Source organism: Balaenoptera acutorostrata, chromosome 9, assembly GCF_949987535.1.
Source record: "Balaenoptera acutorostrata chromosome 9, mBalAcu1.1, whole genome shotgun sequence".
Classification (NCBI taxonomy): Eukaryota; Metazoa; Chordata; class Mammalia; order Artiodactyla; family Balaenopteridae; genus Balaenoptera; species Balaenoptera acutorostrata.
This window is the reverse complement of record NC_080072.1, coordinates 63,643,277-63,669,541: the sequence shown is the minus strand read 5'-3', so window position 1 is coordinate 63,669,541 and position 26,265 is coordinate 63,643,277. Positions and strand designations below refer to the sequence as shown.

General features: G+C 36.2%; 1 protein-coding gene across 12 annotated transcripts in view; it reads left to right on the top strand.

The window, feature by feature from the left end:
• DLG2 (discs large MAGUK scaffold protein 2) overlaps positions 1-26,265 on the top strand; it is a 1,232,045-nt gene that overhangs the window by 384,990 nt on the left and 820,790 nt on the right. For 8 of the 12 annotated variants that reach the window (XM_057552554.1, XM_057552553.1, XM_057552551.1 and 5 more), the window contains exon 1: positions 12,383-12,811. The exons of the other annotated variants lie outside the window; for them this stretch is intronic. In XM_057552554.1, coding sequence (XP_057408537.1) covers positions 12,503-12,811 — 309 coding nt within the window. In that variant the 5' untranslated portion in view covers positions 12,383-12,502. Of the gene's footprint in view, positions 1-12,382; positions 12,812-26,265 lie in introns of those variants that run through there. 12 annotated transcript variants of the gene reach the window in all.

The following is a 26,265-nucleotide window of genomic DNA, read 5'->3' as shown; positions in this document are numbered from 1 at the left end:
TGTTGTATATTATTATGTGCCAGGCACTGTACTAAGTACTTTACAGAAATTAATCCATCTTATCCTCACATCAATCCTATGAGATAGGAACTATTGATATTATCAATCTTATTCTTTAGATGAGGAAACTGGGACACAGAGAGGTTAAGTAACTTGCTCAAGTCCTAAGCTAATGATGATCAGAGTTGGGACATTTACTCAGAAGTCTGATTCTAGAACTCATGCTTTGTCTACTATGAATGAGAGAAAAGAAGTACATAAATGTTGTATAAAACTTTATCACATTATGTAAAAATATAGAAAAAATGTTCAAAATCAGGAGGAAGTTCCAGCAGACTTCAGATATTTATGCAGCAATGAAAATGTGCTCAGCTGTGACTTCAGAGGCCATGCTTCTAGCCACTATATCATACCATCTCCCTATTTGGCAAAATCTTATTGAAAGAGTGAAATTGAGAAAATAAGCCAAAAAATTCACCATGCTATACCCTTTAATCATCTTGCTATGTGTTAAAAATAATAATAAACCTACATGTTTACAATAATAATATATTAAATCTGTATTTCTATAGTCAATTGGGAGGCATTATGATTAAACCTAGAGTTGTTGACAGGTCATCACTCGCCAGCTCTGCTTGTCTTTCAGCAACCACTAAATATGGACGCATAGACACTTTAGTCCACCGCCTTAATTTCACAAATGGGGTCATTAAAACTTAACAAGTTTCAATAATTTGCCCAAGGTGAGATAGCTAGTTAGTGGCAGAGCTGGAACTAGAGCACATTTCCTAAACCCAAGTCCCATATTTTCCAAGTTTAATTCAACAAATATTTACTGAGCAATAATAATTATATTGTGAGGCAATGACAAGGAGGGTGTGAGTTTACAAATAAAAGATGGCCCTTGCTCTTGAGAAGCTTATAATCTAGTAGGAAAGGCAAACATGCCCACATATAATTATAAAACTCACCATAATGGAATGACTTCAATAGCAGGGAAGATCCCACATGCTGTCACTGTATGTCTCCCTTTCATCACTCAGCACATTTGTTTATTCTAGGAGTTCTGCCCTGCTAAATTGTTAGCTACAGTTCGCTAATTTATCCCTAGCATAGTTCCTGGTACAGCATAGGAACTCAATAAATATTTATTGAACAAAGTGAAAAGGCACAAGAGCAAAATAATGTGGAATCACAGAGGAGGGAATGATTAATTAAATGTGAATTTGAAATGTACAGGCCAAAGCAAAGCCAATTAGGTAAAACTTTACTGAAATGTCAAGTCTCTAAGGAGAGGAGATCATTGAGCTGGAAGAGGGCCTGTCATTTCTATTAATCCATACCCCTGCCTTTAGGCCAATCCACAGATAAATTACCTCTGACAAGTCAGAATCTGGTTTATTTTTAACTGAGAAGTTTTTTTTTTTTTTAACCTTTTGATAAATTTAGAAAATATTTATTACAAATCATTCATCAGAAAAATAAGAGCATGTAAAACTTAGACCAAAGAAAGGCTGATTCCAGTTTATGGTTCTTTCTCAAATCCTGAGTGTCACAGCCCCCAAACTCCAGGTAGATTGCTTCAAGGGGATCTCAGTGGTATGTGTCAGACTATCCCTCAGTCAGAGGAAGGTCCATTTTATATTTGTTCCAGTTTGATTCTGTGCATAATATCATTCAACCTGACTCTTGTGTTTTATCTTTTCTGAGATTTATTTCCTCAGTTTGTGACTGTTTCCTCCCTCCTTTGCTTTCTTCTTTTTGCCCTTCCTTCCTTCCTTCCTCTCTTCCTTTCTTCCTCACTTCCTTCCTCCCTTCCTTCTTCCTCCCCTTCCTCTCTCTCTCTTTTTTTCAGTCATGAGTCAATACCATAATATTAGTTTTGCACATTTTATTTTTCATACATTTTCTCTCTCATGAAACTCAGCACAGGGGATGGCACATGCCTGTGCCCTGCCTAGGAACCCCACACTACTTTGCCTGCTCCTAGAAACCAGGAAAGAGTCAGTAGAGCATCTAGCATTGGAAGAATGAGACCAGCACTTGGAAATAACACACTCAGAATGTTACACATGTTAGACTCCCAAGAGTCTGATCAAAAGCCAAGAGTTCCCCCCACCCATTTAAATCAATATACTTTATTTAAATTGACTTTCAAATTTATTAAGGCTTGGACAAGAGCACATTGTTGTCTTATATGCAATAAGCTCAGTGATAAGTGCTGTAGTTACTGTATTAAGAACTAAAGAAGGTAAAGACAAGAGTATAAAAAATAACTATGAGTACAAAACTATGTTAATGGATACACACTACAAAAAGATGTAATTTGCAACATTGATGACAAAGTGTGGGAGAGAAGTAAAAATGTAGAGTATTTATATACACTTGAAGTTAAATTGTTATCAGCTTATCAGGTTAAAATAGATTGTTATAACTGTAAGATATTTCATGTAAGCCACGTGGTAACCACAGAGAAAATACCTATAGAAGATACACAAAAGAAAATGAGAAAGGAATCAAATCATGTCACTACAAAAAGAAAAAGTAGTCAATGAAACACAAAGGAAGATAGCAAGAGTAGAAAAGAGGTACAAGAAAGCTACAAGACAGACAGAAAACAATTAACAAAATGACAATAGTTAGTCCTTCCCTATCAATAATTACTTTAAATGTAAATGGGTTAAACTTCACAGTCCAAAGACATAGAGTGGCTGAAAAAAAAAAAAAAGATTAAACTATGCAGTGTCTATAAGAAAGGCACTTTAGATTTAAGGATACATATGGGCTGAAAGTAAAAGGATGGAAAAAGGTATTCCAGGCAAATGGTAACCAAAAGCAAGCAGGGCTAACCATACTTATATCAGACAAAATAGACTAAGTCAGGAACTGTCAAGAGAGACATTATATAATCATAAAAGGGTCAATTCACCAAGAAGATATAACAGTTATAAATATATATGCAACATCAGAGCATCCAAATACAAATCTTCCTTGACTTACAGTGGAATTAAAATATATTGAACATGTCATCAGCCAAAAATGCATTTAATATACCTGACCTACCAAACATCATGGCTTAGCCTAGCCTACCTTAAACATGCTGAGAACATTTACATTAGCCTACAGTTGGACAAAATCATCTAACACAAAGCCTATTTTATAACAAAGTGTTGAATATCTCATGTGATTTATTGAATACTGTACTGAACGTGAAAAACAGAATGGTTGTATGGGTACAGAATGTTTGTAAGTGTATTAGTTATTTACCCTTGTGATCACATGACTGACTGGGAGCTGTGGATTGCTCCTGTTGCTGAGTATCATACTGCATATCACTAGCCTGTGAAAAGATCAAAAATCAAAATTTGAAGTACAGTTCCTACTAATGTGTATCACTTTCACATCATAGTAAAGTAGAAAAATTATAAATTGAACCATTGCAAGTCAGAGATAGTCTGCATATGAAGCAAACATTGACAGAACTGAAGGGAGAAATGAACAGCAACACAATACTAGAGGATTTCAAAACCCCACTTTCAACAACAGATAGAACACCCAGACGGAAGATCAATAAGGAAACAGAGGAGTCAAACAATACTACAGTTCAAAAGAACCTAACAAACATATACAGAGCATTCCACCCAATAGCAGCAGGATACACATTCTTCTCAAGTGTTCAAGGAACATTCTACAGGATAGATCACATGTTAGGTTACAAAATAAGGCTTAGCAGTTTTAAGAAGATGGAAATCATACCAAGTATATTTCCACCCACATGGAATGAAACTAAAAATCAGTGACAGAAGGAAAACTAGAAAATTCACAAATATTTGGAACTTAAACAACACATTCTTGAACAATCAGTGGGTCAAAGAACAAAGCAAATGAGAAATTTAAAAATATCTTGAGAAACAAAAACAAAACACAACATACCAAAACTTGTGGAATGAGGCAAATGCAGTACTAAGAGGGTAGTTTATAGTGATAAATGACTATATTTAAATAAGAGAAAAGGTCTGAAATAAACAACCTAACTTTACACCTCAAGGAACTAGAAAAAGAAGAACAAACTAAATCCAAAGTTAGCAGAAGGAAGAAAATGGTCCAGATTAGGACAGAAGTAAATGAAGTAGAGAATAGAGAAACAAAAGAAAAAACCAACAAAATTAAGAGCTATTTTTAAAAAGATAAACAAAATTGACAAACCTTTAGCTACATTAACTAAGGAAAAAAGAAAAGACTCAAATGAATAAAATAAAGAATGAAAGAGGAGAGTTACATTTGATGCCACAGAAATTAAAAGGATTGGGACTACTATGAACAATTATATACCAACAAGTTGGATAACTTAGAAGAAATGGGTAAATTCTTAGAAACATACAACCTACAAAGAGTGTATCATGAAGAAATAAAAAATCTGAACAGACCTATAAATAGTAAGGAGGTTAAATCAATAATCAAAAACCTTCCAAAATGAAAAAGCTCAGGACCAGATGGCTTCACTGGTGAAATCTACCAAACATTTAACAGGAAAAAATGTCAATCCTTCTCAAACTCTTCCAAAAAATTGAAAATTCAGAAATATTTCTCATGAGCCCACATTAATATGATACCAAAGCCAGAAAAAGACACAACAAAAAAACTTCAGGCCAATATTCCTAATGAATGAATGCAAAATCCTTCACAAAATAGCAAACTGAATTCAACAACACATTAAAAAGGTCACACACCATGACCAAGTGTGATTTATCCTTGGGATGCAAAGATGGTTCAACATATGAAAAACAATCAATGTGATCACATTAGCAGAACAAAGGATAAACATCAGTGATCATCTCAACAGATGCAGAGACACACTGACAAATTTCAACATTCTTTCATGATAAAAATACTCAATAAACTAGGAATAGAGGGAAATGACTTTAACCTAATAAAGGCCATAGATGAAAGGCCTATAGCTAACATCATACTCAATGGTGAAAAACTGAAAGCTTTTCTCTAGGATCAGGACCAAGATAAAGATGCCCACTGTCACCATTTCTATTCAATGTTGTATCGCAAGTTCTCACCAGAGCAATTAGGCAAGGAGAACAAATAAACGTCTTACAAATCAGAAAGGGAGAAGTAAAATTATCTCTGTTCACAGAAAACATTATTTCATGTTTAAAAAGCCCTAAAGATTCCACACATACATGCACACAAAAAAATACTGTTAGAACTAATAAATGAATTCAGCAAAGTTGCAGTATGCAAAATCAATATACAAAAATTAGTTGTCTTTCTACATACTAACAATTTCAATAGAAAATTAAGAAAACAAACTTGTTTACAATAACAACAAAAAGAATAAAATAGGAATAAACTTAACCAAGGGAGTGAAAGACCTGTACACTGTAAACTACAAAACATTGATGAAAGACATGAAAAAAAGACACAAATGTTCAAAGATTGGAAGACAACATTTTAAAATATACTACTCAAAGCAATCTACAGATTCAGTGTGATCCCTGCAAATGTCTCAATGGCATTCTTTCAGAAATAGAAAAAAAAAATCCTAAAATTCTTGTGGAAACACAAAAGACTCTGGATAGATAAAACAATTTTGAGAAAGGAAGACGAAGCTCACATCTGTTAGTATGACCAATATCAAAAGCAATGACAACAACAACAACAAAACCTAGAAAATGTATTAGTGAGAATGTGGAGAAAATTGGAAACCTGTGCACTGTTGGTGGTAAGTGGGAATGTAAAATGGCTCAGCTGCTGAGGAAAACAGTATGGAGGTTCCTCAAAAAATTAAAAATAAAAGTACCATATGATCCAGCAACCCTACTTCTGGGTATTTATCCAGATGAATTGAAATTGGGATCTTAAAGAGATATTTGCACTCCTGTGTTCACTGAGGCATTATTCACATTAGCCAAGAGGTGGAAGCAGCCTAATTCTCCACTGACGGATTAATAGATAAAGAAAATGTGGTATATACATACAGTGGAATATTATTCAGCCATAGAAAGAGGAAATCCAGTCATGTGCTATAATATGGATGAACCTTGAGGACATTATATGAAATGAAATAAGCCAGTCACAGAAAGACAAATACTTCATGATTCCATTTATACTATATGAGGTATGCAAAAGTAGTGAAATTCATAAAAGCAGGAAGTAGAGTGGTGGTTGGCAGGGGCTGGGAGGAGGGAAATGAAGAGTCACTGTGCAATGGGAATAGAATTTTAGTCATGCAAGATGGAACAGTTCTAGAGATCTGCTATGCAACATTGTGCTTTATAGTTAACAATATTGTACTGTACACTCAAACCTTCGTTTGGAGGGTAGATCTAATATTATGTATTTTTTAACCACAATTTTTTAAAAGGAACTAAAGGGGATGACTATTATGGATAATAATGCTGTTTAATTTTTTAACTTTCTAACTTGGTGGAGAGGAAGAGGAGATGTCATCGTGCCTTTCTGCTCCCTAATACATACTTGTAATATACTGTGAAATCAGTACACCTTTTGGACTATATCATTTTAAGAGGAACGTGACTTTGGTGGCTGGAGTTTGGGATTCTCTCCCTGCTTTACCACTGACTGGCTTCTGACTCGGGGAACCACTCCCCGTTTTGTACCATCTAGCTATAAAGAGAGAACAGCCTGAAAACACTTGAGAGAAAAACACAGCTGTCAGGAAGAGCAGCTTTTATGAATGAAGATCTGGCTAAAATAAACAGAAGCCATTTCTATGTTTTAGTATTATAAGACCACTAGCAAATTTCTTCAAAAAGATAAATTTGTACACTTACACCACTCAGCCACTGAAATGTTTTACATAATGAATGACCTTAAGAACACATTGCTATTTTGTGTTTAAATTCAAAATGCTTATTTGTTCATTTTACACTAAGATGTAGAACATAGACCCAGATACCTATGTTGGACTAACCACTGAAGAACAATTTTATCTTCTTTCTTGCTTAATTTATTTTAATAAACACTAAACGCCTTTTGTGCTTGGTTCAGAGGATGCAAATGCAAAAAAAGAGCCGTCTCCCTTCCCTAATGGCTGTTACTTACATTCTGTTTGAGGAGAATGGCACAAAACAAGTAATAGTGTAATTCTTGTTTTAATTGCAGTTGTCATAAGTATCATAATAGAGGAGCACAGGTGCTAAATGAATGTCCAATGGGGGGATGACTTAATCTATTCTGGAAGGGGGTGGGGCAGTGTCCAGGGAATGCTCTCTTAAAAGGTGACATTTGAGTTGAGCTCTGGAATGCAAGGAGGACTCCAGAATTTCTGAATAGAAGGGGCTTTGAGATGGCAATCTGGTAGGAAGTAAGCTCTGGTAGACTTGTTTTGGAGCTGTATTTCATAATGAGCCCACTCTTTTTAGATTGTATTGTGTGTTTCCTTGAGATAACTTTTGGGAGGTTGGATCTTTGATGCACCCTACAGAAGGGTGAGTAGGAATGAATTATGTGGAGGTGTGAAGAGGGGAAGAGAACACGGTAGTTGGAGGGTTAAACAAGGGAGTGAGGGATGGGTGAGACTGGGGAAAGCAGTAGAGGCTGGGTCACACAGGGCAGGATTAAGGACCGTGCAAGCCACTTTAAAGATTGTATTCTCTGTGGGGATAAAGATTCCCAGAAAACGAGACTTTATTGACAGTTATCAAGCAGGGTAGAACCTAATCAGATTCTCACCTTGGAAGAAGTCACTCTGGCCACTACATGAGCATGAATTGGAGTAAAGGTGGTGCCAGAGGCCAGTTACGAAGCTGTTTCACAAGTTTTACGGAGAAGTGAATGGTAGCTTAGACTAGGATGGTCATCATGGTGATTGAGAGGAATAGACAAAAGTAGAAGACACTTACACAGACAAATACTGTAGAGTATAACTGAATACGCCAGGTGGATCTGGAAAGAGTCACAGGAGGCGTGACGTTACTTTAATCCGGAAGGCTGAGAACCACTTTCTTGTAATACTGTGGTTCATCATTTAGGTTAAATTGTTAAAATATGTAAATTATAAATGATTATTATCTTTTATCAATATTCCTTTCAGATTCTCTAAGAAATGTCATATAACCTGTACTCTTATTTCTCTAATAGTGTTACAGAGTTGGTTAGAATAGAATAAATATGCATTTCCTGAAAACCATTTGATGATTTGGCCTTTTCAATTCAGATTAATCCCCTCCCCACCAGCATCCACCCAAATCCAAGTATATTAGTGAGAATTGGGGACCTTTAAAATTTTTTTTCTACTCCCTATTAAATCCTCTGTCCAAGTTAAATCTCTGTAGCAATAAGGATGTGTCCTTGCACACTGTTAATTCATGCTTACTTTTGCCTCATACGATTTGTGATTAAACTGGTATAAGTATTTTGGAAATAATTTTAGAAGCTAAATGACCTTAACTATTCTGGGTTCTCTCTTATTTTAGAAGGTAATTGTGCTTAGTTCTGGAGATTGCCTAGGCTGAAGGTTTTAGATGTAGAAGAATATTAATTTGTTAGCACTTGTAACATCTCTAGTCTTTGCGGTCACAGGAATTCACTGTACATACTTTTCAAATCAAGAGAAATTGTGTCTAATACTTTATACCATTTTTTGATTATCTAACACATTTCTTGTGGCTGCTAAAGGGCTTTTCTGCTACCCAGCCATCCTTTAGCAAGCACTTAGCTCTTCTTTCGTAATTAATATTTTCATTTCTCATATGCATAGAGCGCCTGAAGGAAATTTTATCTGGAAAAGAATCTGCATAGTGTTTTAGTGCAGTACAATTTATTTAGCAATTCATCTTTTCTATGTATTTATTTATTTATTTATTTATTTTAAAAGGATTTTCTTATTTATTTATTTATTTATTTATTTATTTATTTTTGGCTGTGTTGGGTCTTCGGTTCGTGCGAGGGCTTTCTCCAGTTGCGGCAAGCGGGGGCCACTCTTCATCGCGGTGCGGGGACCGCTCTTCATCGCGGTGCGCGGGCCTTTCTCTATCGCGGCCCCTCCCGTCGCGGGGCACAGGCTCCAGACGCGCAGGCTCAGCAATTGTGGCTCACGGGCCCAGCTGCTCCGTGGCATGTGGGATCCTCCCAGACCAGGGCTCGAACCCGTGTCCCCTGCATTAGCAGGCAGATTCTCAACCACTGCGCCACCAGGGAAGCCCCTATTTATTTTTTATTAAACAAATCAAGCCAGGATTTTAGTTTTAAGCCCTTGCTTTAAAATGGGATTATATGAAATCGTGTGTGTGAAACTTTTGAAAATGGTAAAGCACTATAGAATTTAAAGAAACTTTCATTCAGTAAAAGCAAATTTTAAATAAAATAAAATAAACAAAAACCTTCTAGTGGTTGTTCTATGGAGGCACTACCAGGTCAAAGAGAGGTCAATAAGATGTATCTCATCTAGGCATTGCTCTGTGCACCATATGCCCATGTTAAATCACAATGATAAGTAAGATGTGGACTTGTGCACCAGTAATTCTCGTTTTGCCAGACTTTCATGTCATCCTACGGTCATTACAATTGACCAATTACAGTTGATCAAATTGAATTATCTTTAATTAGTAGGTCTGTTTCATAGTACAGTGGGCTAGCAGGACATATTTATCTGTTTTAAGTGGTCTGTCCACAGACTTGGAAAGCCAAACGTCATTTTTGAAAAGAAAAAAATAACTGGGGGGGAGGGGGAGAGAGGAGGCTAGAATTATTTTATACGTATTAAAGGGAAAGTACAATTTCAATAGTTTTGAAGTACGTTTAACGAAAGTTTGCTGTGGTCTTTTAAGATCTTTGGAGGAAAGTCACATTAGTTAGGCAATATGTAATATTTATTTCTCTATATAGAGATGACATGCAAAGGTTATTAAAACAGCAATTCTCTTGTCTTTGTGATGGGAAGAAATAGCTGATTCCAAAGAACTCATTCATAACAGATTTAGGTCCCTATGAAGATTTATAATATCTTTGAGTAGTGCCCAGCCAGGAAATTTTCTGTCTTGCTGCAAGCTGCACACACCATTACAAAATTATAACAAATTCACATTGACTCCTGCACAGATTGATTCTCATACTTGAGAGGCAAATGGATGAGAACAGGGCATGTATTCCCTGAAGATTCAATGGGCCTCTGAGCAATGAAATCTGCCTGAAAAACTGGAGAAGCATCTATGGTTAGATAAGATTGGATAGAGCCAAACTTATCACTTCCTTACATTCTCATTTGGAGGGTGATGGATTGCCATCTCACATCAAGTCCTACTGTACAGCCATGCCTCATGGTGACACCAGATAAATATGAAGTTCTCTAGGGCTTTATTTGACCCAGAAGGTCATTCAGCCATTATCCCTTGATTCAGCGTAAAAAAATGAGGAGGGGGGGAGGGAGGGAGGAAGGAAGAGGAAGAAGAAGAGAAAAAGAAAGGGAGATAATTTTCTGCTCCTTTTCTCACTGCGTATCACGTGATGATCTATTTGCCTCAATTTTATGTTTGTAGGTATTGATAGTGATTCCTTGTTCCTCTTTCAGAAAGAAATACCATTAATGCCATTGTTATATCTACCCAACAGTTCAAGTCTTCACGTTTTTGTGGCAAATTTCCTTAATATCTCAAAATCAACACTAAAGCCAACCTTAAAAAATAGTTTGTTTCTGGAGCACTGCTGAATCAAATATTATTTTCAAAAAGTGTTAGTCAACTCCGTCATTCTTCTACTCTTTCCTTCTATTAGACATCCACCCAAGCATCTATTCATCCATCCAAAAATGTATTTATCATAAGCCTGCTATGATGTGCTGGACAGGCAGTGGGCTAGGAGCTTGGGAAAAAAATAGTCAATAACAGACACAGGCCTGCCCTTTGAACTGACACATATGGGTCATTATTATTTAGCAAAGGTGTTTTGAATGCTTACTGTGCCAGGCAAGGTACTTATATCAACCCCTTGCACAGAATTTGGGAAAGGTCTCTTTCATGCGGATACACGAAAAGAGAAAATCCTGCTCCTCCCTTTCAGGACTTTTATATATAACAGTGATTTATCCAGGGAGTCCTAGTGTTGAAATGTAGAATATGTTGTAATCATGGCTTTTGAAACAAGAACCTTGTCAACTCAGATAGAAATGAGGTCTACACTGCCCCAGCACCTGGTTAGTCCACTGCGAAAGTGGGTCTGGTGGCACCTGATGGTCTATAAATAGAGTAACTATATCATGGGATTATATCACACTTGTTTGGTGCTGCATAGATGGCAGTTTGCTTCCCAATCAAACCAAAATTCTTTCCTTAGGGATATGTGATAGGGATAGGCATTTTGGCAATAGATATGGAAAGTTTCAAACAGAATAAAAATTCTAAGTGCTGTAGTAATTAGCCTTTCCCTTTCCTGAAAACACTATGCATGTCTTCTGAAAACATACTAAAATTTAAAATTTAAAACAATCATGTCCTCTTTGGAAGGCAATTGCTTTAAATTGGATAGATTTCACTCGTTTTTTAGTGAAAGAATTTGAAAATTCTGTCTTTGGAAACCAAAATACTGGATGGCAGAATTAGATGTCTTTCACTTTAAAATGCAGACTCTCTCTGTGGTGAATGTATTTGTTGTGGTAAAGTATTTGAAAGGAAATCCTCAGAATAATTTGGGGTAAGGAAAAACACTGTGTTAAAATAAGCCAACCCATCAGTTTGGAACTTTGGAAATTGCTTTATTTTTGAATCAGAAAGAATTAATAATTGTTCATAGCATAAATAATATATGTCTGGACTATAATATATAATCATGTTCTAAAACAAACTTCCAAACTTTAAAGCACTCTGGTATAAGGCTGTGATCTAAGTGATTTTTCTGAATGAATCAATGTTCTTTAGAGTTAATACTGATGCTCTTATTTAGTTACCTCATGATTTGGTCTGTGTCTTGGCAAACCCCTCTCTAAATAAGTGATTCCTGTAAATGTTGGAAATTCTTTCACAGGTTAACTTCCCCATCATTTTGCATTGCTTACGCTATATTGTTTCAGCCTTCTTTCTGGAAAGAAGGGTCCTGCTAGCCTGATAAGAAGCTCTCTTTCCTGAGGTCTGTATTTTGCGTGGGGATCAGCTAGAGAGGGAATAGCCAGAATGCCAAATTGCGAAGAGTATGCTTTACTGTGGGGCTCCATCCAAAAAGGGTTTGTAACAGTGTACAGTCTTGTAGCCCAGCTGTGTGGAGCATTGATTGCTTCTGCCTAGAGCAGGGATACTGTCAAGTTGCTCTGTGAGTTGAGTCATCTATTGACAAAGAGCTACCAGCCCGCAGATAATGCTGTGCGGAGCTGCTCCCACGATGCACTGCCATAGCAGCTGTCAAAGATACTGAGGGAACCACGAGAGAGGAAAAAAAAAAAAAAAAAAAGACTTTTACAACTGCCTGGAAGAAAGGGGTGTGAGGGAGGAGACATTCCTGTGCAGAGCTGACCAAAGACAAGAGTAGGCATCAGTGCAGTATGAATGCATACCTCACCAAGCAACACAGCTGCAGCCGGGGGTCCGATGGGATGGATGCCGGCAGGAACGCACCCACACTGATCAGGGATGCCCACTGCGCTTGTGGCTGGCAGAGGAGTCCTCAGGGGCTCGGGTACAATTCTCAGACTATGCCCTCCTCGGGACCTGGGGGCCCAGCTTCAAACAGGACCAAGCTGGTCACCTTGTGGGACAGTGTGCGGAAAAGCTCCCACAAGACGAGCACCAAGGGCAAAGGGACTTGTGGGGAGCATTGTGCCTGCCCACATGGCTGGTTCAGCCCAGCACAGGTGAGCCTTTTCCTTGTGACTTTCCCGTGAGTATTGGAAGAAACTGAGAGCACGCTGGGGAAGGCTAGTATGGTTTGGAAACTTTGCTGAGTCCTCCTTGCTGACTGGGTACGCCTGTTTGGTAAATGGTAGGCCAGGAAATCCTGTAATTTTCACAGGTGTTTGTGGGCTCACACCTTTGTGTGGCCTGTGAAAGTCAAGGGATGCTGTGCTCAGTTTCTTTCAGTGACTTTTCCCCAAATTCAACTTCTCTAGTCCTCAGATGATTTTACTATTCTGTATCATAGACTTTAGCAGCACTTTTACTTCTAATCATTGTTAACTTTTTCTATTCTGCCTAGCCTAGAGTTTTGTCTTGTTTTTAAGGAAGAAAGAGAAAATGAACTTTAATCAGATACTTTCCATCTCTTTAAAGATAAAAAAAACCCATTTATTTCTTCAGCTATGGAAAGCAGCGATTTAAAGTATCCTATTCTAATTTTACTCTTATAATGCTGTATACCTTTTCAGTGATGGAGAAGAAAATGTGTTTGTACTAAATAATTCATTTTATAAACAAAAGGAATACAATTGGAAGCAAGCTAGAGGACAATTACACTCAGAATAAAATAATGAAACCTTTCATTTATTCATAGAAGCAGTAAGGTTATTTATATTAAAAAGTATAACTCGTATTCCCCTGTAACATATTTCTGAAGCAGATGTGCAGAGTCCCTTAATTTGATTCCTAGCTTATTCTTGCCCCAAACTACTAGCATTGTACCAGAAACGAAATTGGCTCATTTTTTCCTGTCTCCATCCAGAAGAGGGAAAACAACTTCCTGTAAATGCTATAAAATATAAATAAAAGGCACCTGTAATCATTGTCATAAATATAGAACTCCGTTCATAAAAATTCACTAAAAAGAGAAAAATCTGTGTTTGCAGAAAAAAATCCTCTCTTGATTTTAATATGATTTTAGCATAATTAAGAAGTGGGTATTGATCATGAGTAAAATGTTATGATCTGAGAGGTGTAGAGAACATTCCAATTTTACTATTAGTTTTTTTTAAAGTACTTGTAAGTATATATCACTAGATCTTAATGCTACATATACATAGCCTTATATATGGCTTTTGAGGCATTAATATCATGCATTTCAGCATCTTGATTTAAATCAAGACTATATTGTCATTTTAGAATTAAACTAGTTCACCTTGAAGTGGAGCCTGATGTTTGGAAACTCAGTTATTTTTTAAAGTTAACATGAATTCCAAACTGAAGAGACAGTCAAAAATTATGAAGTCCCTATTCTTTAACAAACACATGTATTTAAACGTCTTTAGCCTATATCTCCTTATTGATTATGTTAAATTCTCAAGGCTTACACAGGCAGAGAAGGCAAACACATCTAGCTTATGGATTTTGCACAGAGTAGAATACGCAAACATGCTTTATTTTTACAATTCTTTTTATCTAAGATGTAATAAACTTTTCATCATTGCTCAAACCAAAATCTCTAATACTATATTATAATAACTACGCTCAAAAAATCTTGGTACATTCTTCATCAACCAAGGGAAACTTTTCCCTTCCTTGGTTTTTAACAAAGTCAGCCTCCTACTTGCTTAAATTTATAGCCATTTAATGCTTTAAAGATTGAAATAGACACTGCACTGATAATTAAAGATCCAGTGACATATGAGAAGGCAATGAAATGAGGCAGCCACTATCTCCCATTATTCTTTTGTATACACATTTCTCTACATTTTTCTCTCTTATTCACATGTACTTTATTACTTGCTAAGAACAGTTACTCCCCAAATAGCAGAGAACCAATACCATATCTTTTAGGATCTTCAGTGTTGTGACACTCTTCTATCAACTGACTCTTCCACCCTTTTACCATCTTAGTCCTAAAAATGTGCTATACTAGATTGATCAATCTCTCTTCATTCCACTCCCGTGCACTTTCAAATATATTATGTTGAATAATTTTTAATGTGTCTGTATATGCATATGTGCATATATATATATATATATGTATTTAAATATCTCTATATTAATATAGAGATATATATTTAAGTATCTCTATATTAATATAGAGATATATATTTAAATATCTCTATAATATCTACTTGCATGTATTAACATATTTTCATGTGTATATAATTATACATATATATATACATGCATATACATATACACATATAAAAATTAAAGTTCTATATTATTCTTTTCTCTCCTAGAAATTACTAGCTGTTCTTATAATGTTTTTTCTCTCTGTAAAGTATGTTGCCTTTACTTCTGATAGGTACTTGAAAATGCTGTTCTATGTATATATATATATATCTGTATTCATTTACATATACATCTATAAAATATGTCTAATATTTGAAATATACAGATATGTGTATGTACTATATGCCCATGTAAACTATCACAGAAACAAGAGTGTGTGTGTATGAATATGTGTCCATTAAAACTAAGTCTGTTTTGAGAATTTTTGGATACCATTTTTGTCCCTTAAATTAACTGAAGATATCCTGTGAAATATTGTATAATAAAAGATAGAGGCTAATGATAGTAAACCTTAGACTCCTTGATAAAGCAGAAAGAAGGAAAGTGCATGTTTTAGAGTTGCCTAGGGACCCATATGTGGTACAGAACGTGCCTGAGGGCTATTAAGTGTCTGGGAGCTGGGATCTTGCCTTTGGAGATAGTTGCTGTGTTACGTGGAAATCAGCAGTGTGATTTCCGGCTGCTATAATACAGGGCCACGGTAATGACTCGAGTTCCTCCCAAGGCTCTTTGCCAAACTCCTGTTATTTGGGGGTGCTCTGTACTAACAAGACTTTGTCGTTATGTTATTCCTCAGCAGGAATAAAAAACAGCTCCTGTCCCTTCTCAAATAAGTTTTCATTCCGTTTGGATCTGTAGAATTAATATAACCATAATAATAGGTAAGAAAATGGAAAATTATAGTGTCCAGAAGTGAGTTCTAGAATGCACATCCAAGATAATAGTATCGGCCTTGGGGGAAAAAAAAACCCAAAAGAACATGTCCATCGCTGCTTATGCGGCATTTCTGCCCAGTGCAGACTGGTCTGGGGAGGCAGCACAGAGAGTGAAGACTCGGAGACCAGGGTTCTATGCATTTGTTCTTCATTCATTCATTCATTCTTCATTTCTTTATTCAACTATCATTTCCTGAGTACCTACTATATACCACTCTGTCAGGCCCTGTGGATATAATAGGAAACAAAGTAGATACCACCTCTACCATTATGGAGCTTACGACCTACAATAGTATACGATACTTAGCAAATATATCATTATATACACAGAATAACAGCGTCATAAATCAAAATTTGGAAGTGAAACAAAGTTCCATGGAGTGCTGCAAATTCCATAGTAAATGTGTATTCAGGATATAAAGGGACCACAAAGGAGTAAGACAAAAACATCCTTTTTTTTTTTTTTAAGAAAAGATACTGTATCTCTTTATGCCTACATTTCCTGTTTTGTAAAATTAGGATAAAAATAGTACTTAACTCATAGGATTATGGTGAGGAATGATTGACATAATACATATAAAGCAGTTAGCACAGTGCTTACATATAGCAGAGACTCAATAAATATTTGTGGAATGGATGAATGTATGAATCATAAATCCACAATAAAATTTGGCTTCTGTTAACCTATTCCTTAATTCATTTTAACTGTTTTTCTGGGAAGAGAAGAGAGGTGAATTAGTGAAGACTTTGTAGAGGTAGTGATACTTGGATGGAAGTGAATTGAATCTTGAAAAAATGTGTGTTTATCAAGTCGGCCAAGAGAGATAGGCTTTGGGGGCAAAAATAACAAAAACAGAAACACATGTAACACCCTGGTGTCTGTGTAGAACTGCTCTTATTTCTGTCTGCCCATGGAGAGATGGGCAAGGGATCGGTCACAGAAAGCCTGGTGGGCCTTGGTGAAGACTGCTGAGTCAGCAGCACTGAGCCACCGTAGGATTCGAGGGTTCTGCCACACTCTGTGTTAGGCTTCATGGTTAAGGAACCCTTCTAGGCCTCAGTTTCTCTGTTTCTAAGAAAACTGATTTTCCTAAATGAACCTCTGTATCCCTTCCAAAGCTAATATTCTGTGGCTCTGTCACCTGACATCCATTAATGAATGAGACACACTTTGGAAAGGATTTATGCTTTAGAGCCAGATAATCCAAAGTTTGAACTTACTAGCTCTGTGTGATCTCACTTGCTTAACCTCTTTAAGACTCATCTGCCCCTCTGTAAAACTTAGAATGATACAATCATGTGGCAGAAAAGTGTAATAAGAATTGAAAGTACTCTATCTAAAGAGCCAAGCATGGCACTTAGGACACAGGAATTGTTCAATTTAAAAAATGGTATTTATGATGACTAGTGATATCCAAATTGTGTTTTTTAACCTGAAGAACGTATTATTCATCGAATTAATTATCAGTATTGTGGTCCTTCATTAGAGTTTCTAGTTTGTCCACTGAATTTTCTGATGCCTCGCTTAGAGTGATGAAGGTTAGGCCAGGCAACTGTTGAGAAACACTTGGCACAGTACCACGTGATGGTGGGGTGTCATTTTCTCCTTCAGGGTTCTCAGAGGTTTACAATGGTGTACACTAAGGGAAAAAAATCATGTAAAATAGACTTGTATTGATAAACTAGCATTTTCATAAGCTTGCATTCAGAGGTGGGTGATGTTAGATTTTCTCGGTACATACTGCTAGAAAAACTACATTTGAAGTATTTAGCCAAACTCTGTAAATCTTCCCTAACAGTCCCTCTACAGCTCCTCCAGAAATAGCAGTTTACAGGAACTTGAGTGCAGAGGATTTTTTAGTCCAAGAAGTAGGGTTGCCCTAGGCTGAAATCTCAGGCTCAGCGTTTGTCTGGTTAGAAAGATCTAACAGTTTGTTTTAACTCTGTGGCTGCTTCTACTGATTCCTTCCATAGAGGGTCCCTTACTAAGGAAGAATAAGACTTTTTAGTCTCTGGAAAACACCAGCAGCCTCCAGGCAAGGGAAACATAAGAGAATAAGAGGTATCACAGAAGGAATAAAAGCACTGAGCATGCCTTGGGCAGATCTGAAGCCAGTAGGTCAACACTCCTGGCACCCCTGCTTCTGGGTGCTGACATCAGCAGAGCCTTCTTTCTAAGGCAGGGCAGGAGAGACAAAGTACAGAGGGTGGAAAAGAAAAGAGCAAAGGTGACAGTATTTATCGAATACTCTCAACACCCACAATGTGTAAAGCCCTGTGCTAGGGTCTTTACATTAATCATTACTTGGAATTCTTCCAACAACAGTAAAAGAGTGATTATATAATTCCCATTTTTCAGATATGGCAACTGAGGCTAAGAGTAACTTGCTCACGAGGGCACAACTGATAAAGGCAGAACTAGTTTCAAATAAAGTTCTATCGGACTCCTTAACCTTTCCACCACATCTTACGGAAAGGCCTGTTTGAGGTACACTGGAAGGGAGAATACCCTCAGAGACCTCTTTAATTCTTTAATTTAACAGGAAATTTCCTTAAGGAATTGGAGTGTTTTACATGGTTGGGAGGACTGACACCTCCTGGCAGAATCCCAGATTCCCCCATTCTACTTCATTTTCTGGTCTCAGGAACCCTGAGTTGGTTGAGCCCTTAAAGAGCCCTTTGCTCTGTGATCGAGGTTAACAACTACGCTGATCTGAAGCAGTGGAGTAGACTCCCACAGCACTGATACCAGAATAAGATACTTGCTCTTAGAAAGACCCCATCATCGGTGGTTATTTGCAAATTGGATTTAATCTTGCAACATTTATGGTAAGGAATCAGGAACCATGTATTTTAAACTTAATATAAGTACAAAATAAAAGTACATGTAGAGTTTGTCTTTCGTAAGTCCAAGAGCATCATCTCACATTGCTGAATGGATGTGAATCTCATACACATTGTCTACCTACCTATGCATCTATTATGCCAAGAATCAAATACCTCCCTTTAATACCACCATCTCCATTGGCCTTCTTCTTCATTTGGGGGTTTTCTTTTTGATATTGTCTGATCTGTTACAAATGTAGCATCACCTGATTTTATTCTCCATTCTCTACTTTCATTCCTTTAATTTCCCAAAGGCATATACATATATAGATAGATAGATAGATAGATATTTTATAATTATGTCAGAGCTGGATGGGAATTTAGAGGTCATCTAGTATATTTTCCAAAGGAGAACCTGAAGCCTAGAAAAGTTAAAAAGACTTGCCCAAGGTCATTCAGTTTGTGGCAGAATTGGCCAGTGTCTTTGAACTCAGAATTCTTTTTACTGCTTCAGGCAGCTTTCCCTCTCTTTTGCCTTATGTGCTCCTCTTCACGAAGCATAATTACTGACAAGAAAATTATTAAGCCTACAATTTGTTGATAATGCAGTGTTGGGCATTATACAAAAAATTACATAAACCTAATTTTTACATTCTTATAATTCAGACCAGCAGTCCCCAAGGAGATAAGGAGAGAGACGAGCCATTAGAAATCATTTTACAAATGCATGGAGGGACTTATGTATTGATAATGACTGGGAGGTGATGCTGGCATTAGGAGAAGGGGGCCAGGCATGCTAAATGCACTATAATGTGCCGAGCAGTCCTGAACAATGAAGAATGACCCCGTTAACTGCACAGTTTTTAACATTTCACTTCATATTCATGAATTTTTTTGTGTTTTTTTTAAAAGCACTTTTATTTATTTATTTATTTATGTTTGGCTGTGTTGGGTCTTCGTTTCTGTGCGCGGGCTTTTCTCTAGTTGCGGCGAGCGGGGGCCACTCTTCATCGTGGTGCGCTGGCCTCTCACTATCGCGGCCTCTCCTGTTGCGGAGCACAGGCTCCAGACGCGCAGGCTCAGTAATTGTGGCTCACGGGCCTAGTTGCTCCGCGGCATGTGGGATCTTCCCAGACCAGGGCTCGAACCCGTGTCCCCTGCATTGGCAGGCAGATTCTCAACCACTGCGCCACCAGGGAAGCCCCTCATGAAGGTTTTTTTTATTTTTAATTTTCTAAACCTAAAATAAAATTCAGTTTTATAAACAAAGTATTTTCTGTAAGGATTTAATAATCATTTGATATTCTAGAAATGTAACTCCTATGTAAATCAAGGGATCATTGTACTTTGTTCTGTTAGGAATTTTATCAGGAGTTGGTTCCCAGTTTGGAAAATCCCTATCTTGAGCAATATTGCTGCTCCTGGTATTTATGTCGTCGATACACCTCTCCTGTATCAGTTCACATTTGTAAATGTCACCTGCAAATATGTAATTGAAGAGACTTGAGGTCCTTTTAATAGACATAGAACCAAATATTTTAAATTGGTAGCAGCACTTGAAATACAAATAGTTCACCAAATTTCAATAAGATTGTTTTAAAAATTATTTTATTTGATTGCCATACCTTATATTTATTTTTAAAATGTTATCACACTATAAGAAATCTATTTTGTGAAAATTATGTGAAATTATTTATTTTAGAGTTTTCTGTTGTTTTCAGTATTACTCTGATATTGTTCCAAAGGTCATCTATACTCAGTTTCCCTGTAGGCTCTTAGGTGGCTGGGGTTCTCTAGTCCTCATTTTTTATCAAAGGACAGAGTCCCAAGATCTATTGAAGCGCTAGAAGTCAAATCAAATGTCTATCTTTACATGAGGGGTAATTCCGAATAGGGATAGAGAGGTGATGATGATGATAGATAGATAGATAGATAGATAGATAGATAGATAGATAGATACATAGATAGATAGATAAACTTCCTCACCGGTCTGCCCCATATAAAGCAGGGAATTATTTTGACACTAAATTATAAGTAATTATTTTGACACTAAGTTATAAGTTTATTTGCAAAAATATGACACTTTTACTTTCTCCGCTTTATCAGCAATCTTGTTAGATTATGTATATTTCAACTAAAGTATTTCCTTTGCTCTCTTATTATATACAAATGAACCATTATTACTTCTTCCAACACTTAATTTTCATATGTGTCTACTCTTCATATGTCTACTCTTTCACTTTTCCTGTGTCTCTTGCAGATATGATATCTGGTCTCTTTATTCCACTTAAATCTAAATTTATTCGTTATAAGTACACGTAAGCATGTGACTACTTTATTACATTTTCTAGTATAGTTGGGCTCACAGATTGCCGTATTGAAAACATACTATCTTAACATAAAGTACTTTCTTTTTATTTCTTCTTTTACTTCAGTTAAGGCATTATTTAAAAATGTGTAGGCAGTTGTATTATCCATGAATTTCATTTCAGATGGAGAAAAGAGGGTATTACAAAACATGTATTATAAAATGGAAAGGCTGTGTAGAATTGAGAACACTGGTTAGATATTTGAAATTGTTATGTGTATTGTTATGTGTGTGTATTTAGCTTGCCTTCTAACTAGACCAGGAGTCAGGAAAGTATAGCCTACGGGTCAAATCCAACTTGCTACCTGTTTTTGTATAGCCTCTGAGCCAAGAATTTTTTTAAATATTTTTAATCGTTGAAGAAAATAAGAATAATAATATTTAATATAATTTTGTGAAAAATTATATGAAATCCTGATTATACTATTTATAAAGAAAGCTTTATTGGAGCACAGCCATGCTCATTTGTTTACACATTATCTATGGCTATTTTGGTACTGCAATTGCAAAGTTAAGTAGTTGTAATACAGACTGTAGGGCCAGAGAGTCCTAAAATATTTTCTATCTGGCTCTTTACAGAAAAAGTTTGCCAACCTCTGCACTAGACTCTCAGCTTTCTATTTCCTTCTGATGGAATGTCCCATTCTGCTTAACAAAGCCTATATGTTACTTAAAAGTCTGGTTTAAGCACCCTCCTCTCTAATCCTTTCCAGTCCGTTTTAGCTCCTAAAACCTCTACTTAATGTGGTGTCCTGCACAGTTAGCACATTACCTGGCATTGTGGTTAGTTGCTTCCTTCTCGGTCTCCTGATTAGAGAGTGAAAGATTCCTCATATGCCTAACTCATAGTCACCAGCTGTCCAGTCATCTCTTTGTGACAATTTTGTAGTATCACTATTAAGTTCTGTTTTTGGACCCTGACTTCTCAGCTGCATTGGTGGCTGTGGAGAGAAAAGACTATGTCTTGTCTACCTTTATGTCTAGCTGGGCACCATGCACACTTCACCTATCACATTGTATCACAGTTATGAATAAGTATCTATCTGCTTCTCTAAGCTGAATTCAATTAGAACACAATCTGTTTATTTACCCTTGTTTTCCCGGTGACCCAGCATGTAGCAATCAGTCAACTAAGTGTTGTTGATTTCTGAATGAATATTAGCACGGGGCCTTGTACGTAAAGGTACGTAAGTTTCTAATTTGATTTATTATTATTATTACTCATTATACAAGTGCCTTAAGATCAAGAGTGACATCTTCTGTCCTTAAAGTAGCTCTATTTAATAACAAACAGATTGTAATAAAAAGTTGTTAGCACAGATTTATTGCTTTGCATATTTGTCTTGTTTTTAGTTTGACTCAGATTCTTCTTTTTGGTGGTGCTGTTAAAATATGGGAATCACTGTTCAGAAATTATATTCTGCATTCAAGTGGGTCATGCTGTTCAGTGATGGAAGGTACTGAACTGCACTTTGAGAGGACAATCAGAGAAATAAAATCTGATTCTACACAGTTTCTTTGTCTAATTTAGGAGTCACTTGCTCTCTAGAAGGTTGAAATAATGTCGTGAACTATTATTTTATAATTAGTTTCTGTACAGTCTATTGTAGATTACATGACCTTTTTTCTCCTTCATTTTCGTAATTAAATATAAGTGCTCAGAGTATAGTAGTTGGCAGTACCACATTAAAAATCCATAATTGAACACATTTGCACTTTATTCTGATAGGCTGTGCTATTTAGTTAGTGGTCAACATTGTTATAGTTCTTCAATAAGTAGTTTAAAAATGCACTAAGTTTAAAATTATATAAAAATTCCTAGATTTATATTACATTTTAGAGTGATTAGCAAATATATCTGCCTTTGCCAGACTGGGAAGGCAATCTTAGAAAATGCTTTTTGATTCTGTTTATATACTGATCATTCATTTCTCTGATCTATTTTATTTGTTTTCCATCACACATATTATTGCACTTCATTGCAATGTTTTGGGTTTTTTTTAAGACTTTATATTTTTAGAGCACTTTCACAGCAAAATTAAGAGGAAGATACTTGCAGTGTATGTATTTTTTATTCTGTTTTCAACTTGAAGTTTTTTTAAATAAAAATAAAATCTAAGTGGATAATCATAAATTCTCTTAGTTTAAAAGTGAGCATTTATATTACTTTTTAAAAATAATTTTACTGTTTGGTTTTGATGTAGAAATAATACAAGTTTATGGTAAAAAATATTATAAGCTAAAGATATGTTTGAAAAATATTAAAATAGCTATAATTCCACCTAGAGGTAACCACAGTTAGTATTTTGCTATCTTTTTAGTTTCTTCAATTGTCTCTGCATGTGTATCTTCAGAAAAAAAAATGTAATATATTAACGTGAGCTCACAGATGTACCTAAATATAAAGTATTGGTTATATGTGTCTGCTAGTGGGAAGTTAAGAATATAAAACTGTATTGCTTCTTTTACATTAACATTAATTATGAACATTTTTCTGTTAGTAAAATATTTTTCTTTTTGACATAATTTTAATGACTGCCAAATATTACTGTTTCTACAGAAACTCATATTGTTGGACATTTAGGTTAAATAATTAATATAAACAATACTGAAGTAAGTTTTGGTGTACATTAACCTCTGATCAGTTTTCTCATTAGGATATATTTTCAGGAAAGGAATCAGTGAGTGAAGGGTGTAAATTTTTTTAGGCTTATAACGTTGTTGTTCAGTCGATTTTTATTCAACAATTAATTATTGAACAGTTCCCAGATGCCAAAACACTGTGTTAATCAATGGGGACATAATGGAAAACAAAAGAGATTGATTCCTGCCCCATAGAGCTTAGAGTTAATTGCCAAATTGCTTCTAAAAGGACTTTACACATGTATAGTCCTCCCATTCCGGGAGTGTGTGAACATGTCTTTCCTCCTGTACTCTTGATGGTTCTTTCTTTATAAAAATCATTTATAAATTTGGTAAGCTAAAAATTGCATGCTGTTGCTTTTTAAATTTGCTTTTATTAGTTAATGAAGATGAATACTTTTCGTGTGATTGCAGCCAATTTTGGACACTATTATGGCATCTTCTATAACACCTAGCATAATGATAATACCCAGTTGGTAATTTAATACATGCTTAATTTGTTGACTGGATGGATGATAGGATGGATGCAAGGAAGGAAGGAAAGAAGGAAGGAAGGATATATATACAAATAAGTGAGTAGTTTCTGTTTAAAAGTTCTGATAAGGGACTTCCCTGGTGGCGCAGTGGTTAAGAATCCGCCTGCCAATGCAGGGGACACAGGTTCGATCCCTGGTCCGGGAAGATCCCACATACCGCAGAGCAGCTAAGCCCGTGTGCCACAACTACTGACTCTGTGCTCTAGAGCCTGTGTGCCACAACTACTGAAGTCTGCATGCCTAGAGCCCATGCTCCACAACAAGAGAAGCCACCGTCATGAGAAGCCCGTGCACCACAACGAAGAGTACCCTCACTCACGGCAACTAGAGAAAGCCTGTGCACAGCAACGAAGACCCAATGCAGCCAAAAATAAAATAAAATTAATAAAAGACCTGGTAAGAGAAATTTCCACCTACCCTAAATATAGCAGTGTAGTTCTTAATCATCTTCATTAGTGATTTACGCCCCTTTTTCTCCTGTCACTGTAACTCTTCCTTGTGTCTGTTCTCTAGAAGGAAAAGAGCTGAATGCTCTTTTATTCACGTTGCTGTAGGTGAGCAAGATTGAATTGAATGACAGATGAAAAGGTAATTAGTACAACAGATAGAAGTAGACAGACCATCTGACTGTGTAAACAGAGAATTTGCTGAGGAGTGCAGTATGGTCATTAAATTGACAGGAAGAGATGTTGAAGAGGAAGAGTGATCTAACTGATCAGATGGAGAAGGGAAATATTCTGGAAATTTCCTGCCTATTTTATAGTATGTTTATATACGGTTAAGAATTTTATGAAATTTGTATATAGACATAGTCAAGGTTGAGTTGGATCCACATGTCTTTAAATGCAGGCAGGAAAATGCAGGTTGACTGCCCCTGAAAGTCAACCATAATATCTTAGAATGATTGTATGAAATTGTATCCTGTAAAACCACACCATTATTACATTGCTGATACCAATATTTAGAATTAAACTTCCATATGCAACAACTCTATGGACTCCCTTATCAAAACTAAGCACCTTCTGGCCATTCTAGAAAAAAAAAAAAAAAATATGAAGCCAACATATCAGTAATGTGAGGGCAGCTCTTTTCTAGTATAAGAGAGAACATCATTTTCAAAGGACTGAATGGAAAGGTGACAGAAAAATAGGTTGAGGATTGTAAGTAGACTAAGGACAGAAACTCTTGAGTTTATGAAAGAGCCTAGCATAATTGGAAGTTCCTTGTAGGCTTATAGTTATTATTTTTCCAAGAATTGAGTCAAAAACAGGTAACAGTTGACATTATGATCCTCATCCCTTTTTGTGCAGAAGCTTCAGCCCATTTTTCATTACTCTTCTTCTTTCCTACCCCGCACTGCTCTCAAACCTGTTTTACAATTCACTCAGTTTACCATGTTAGAGTATCAGGAAGTCATCGTTAGCTTCATCACCTTTCTACACCCAGGGCGATCCCTAATTAATTGATGACTAGTTGATATAGAATTCTATCTTAGAGTGTCTCAAATATTTTCCCAATTTACATTCACACTCTCGGTGCTTGAGTATAGATGTGCATTATCATTCACATAAGATATCTGCAAACATCAGTGGCCTCCCATATTCCTTCCATCCATTCTAAGTGTTTTTGTTGCCAAATTTATCTCTACACTCAGTTCCATTCGTAACATTCATTGATTTAAATAATTTAACAACTCCAGATCACTTAAAGGTAGTGCTTCACTTTAAATGTACTCTAACTTCTGGAGAAGGCTAGTATGTCTGGAAATGTTAATGGGTGGTTTATATTGGATAACATGTTAAACAGTTGTTTATTTTTTATTATAGGATTTTTCAAAGCCTTTGGGGTTTTATATCTCCTAAAGGCAAGTAGAGTGTGCAGAGCATTTCTTAAATGTGTGTGATGATGAAATCTCTTTTTCACGGATTCATGTTTACCAGTATCTCATAAAACATAGTTAGCCAAACACTAGTTTACAAAATAAAACTTGTTTCCCTAGCAAAGCATTAGAAGTTGTCTTCAGTTTGGCCCCAACCTGCATTACCAACCCTATCTCCAGCCACTCCTATTGTATTCTGGTCACA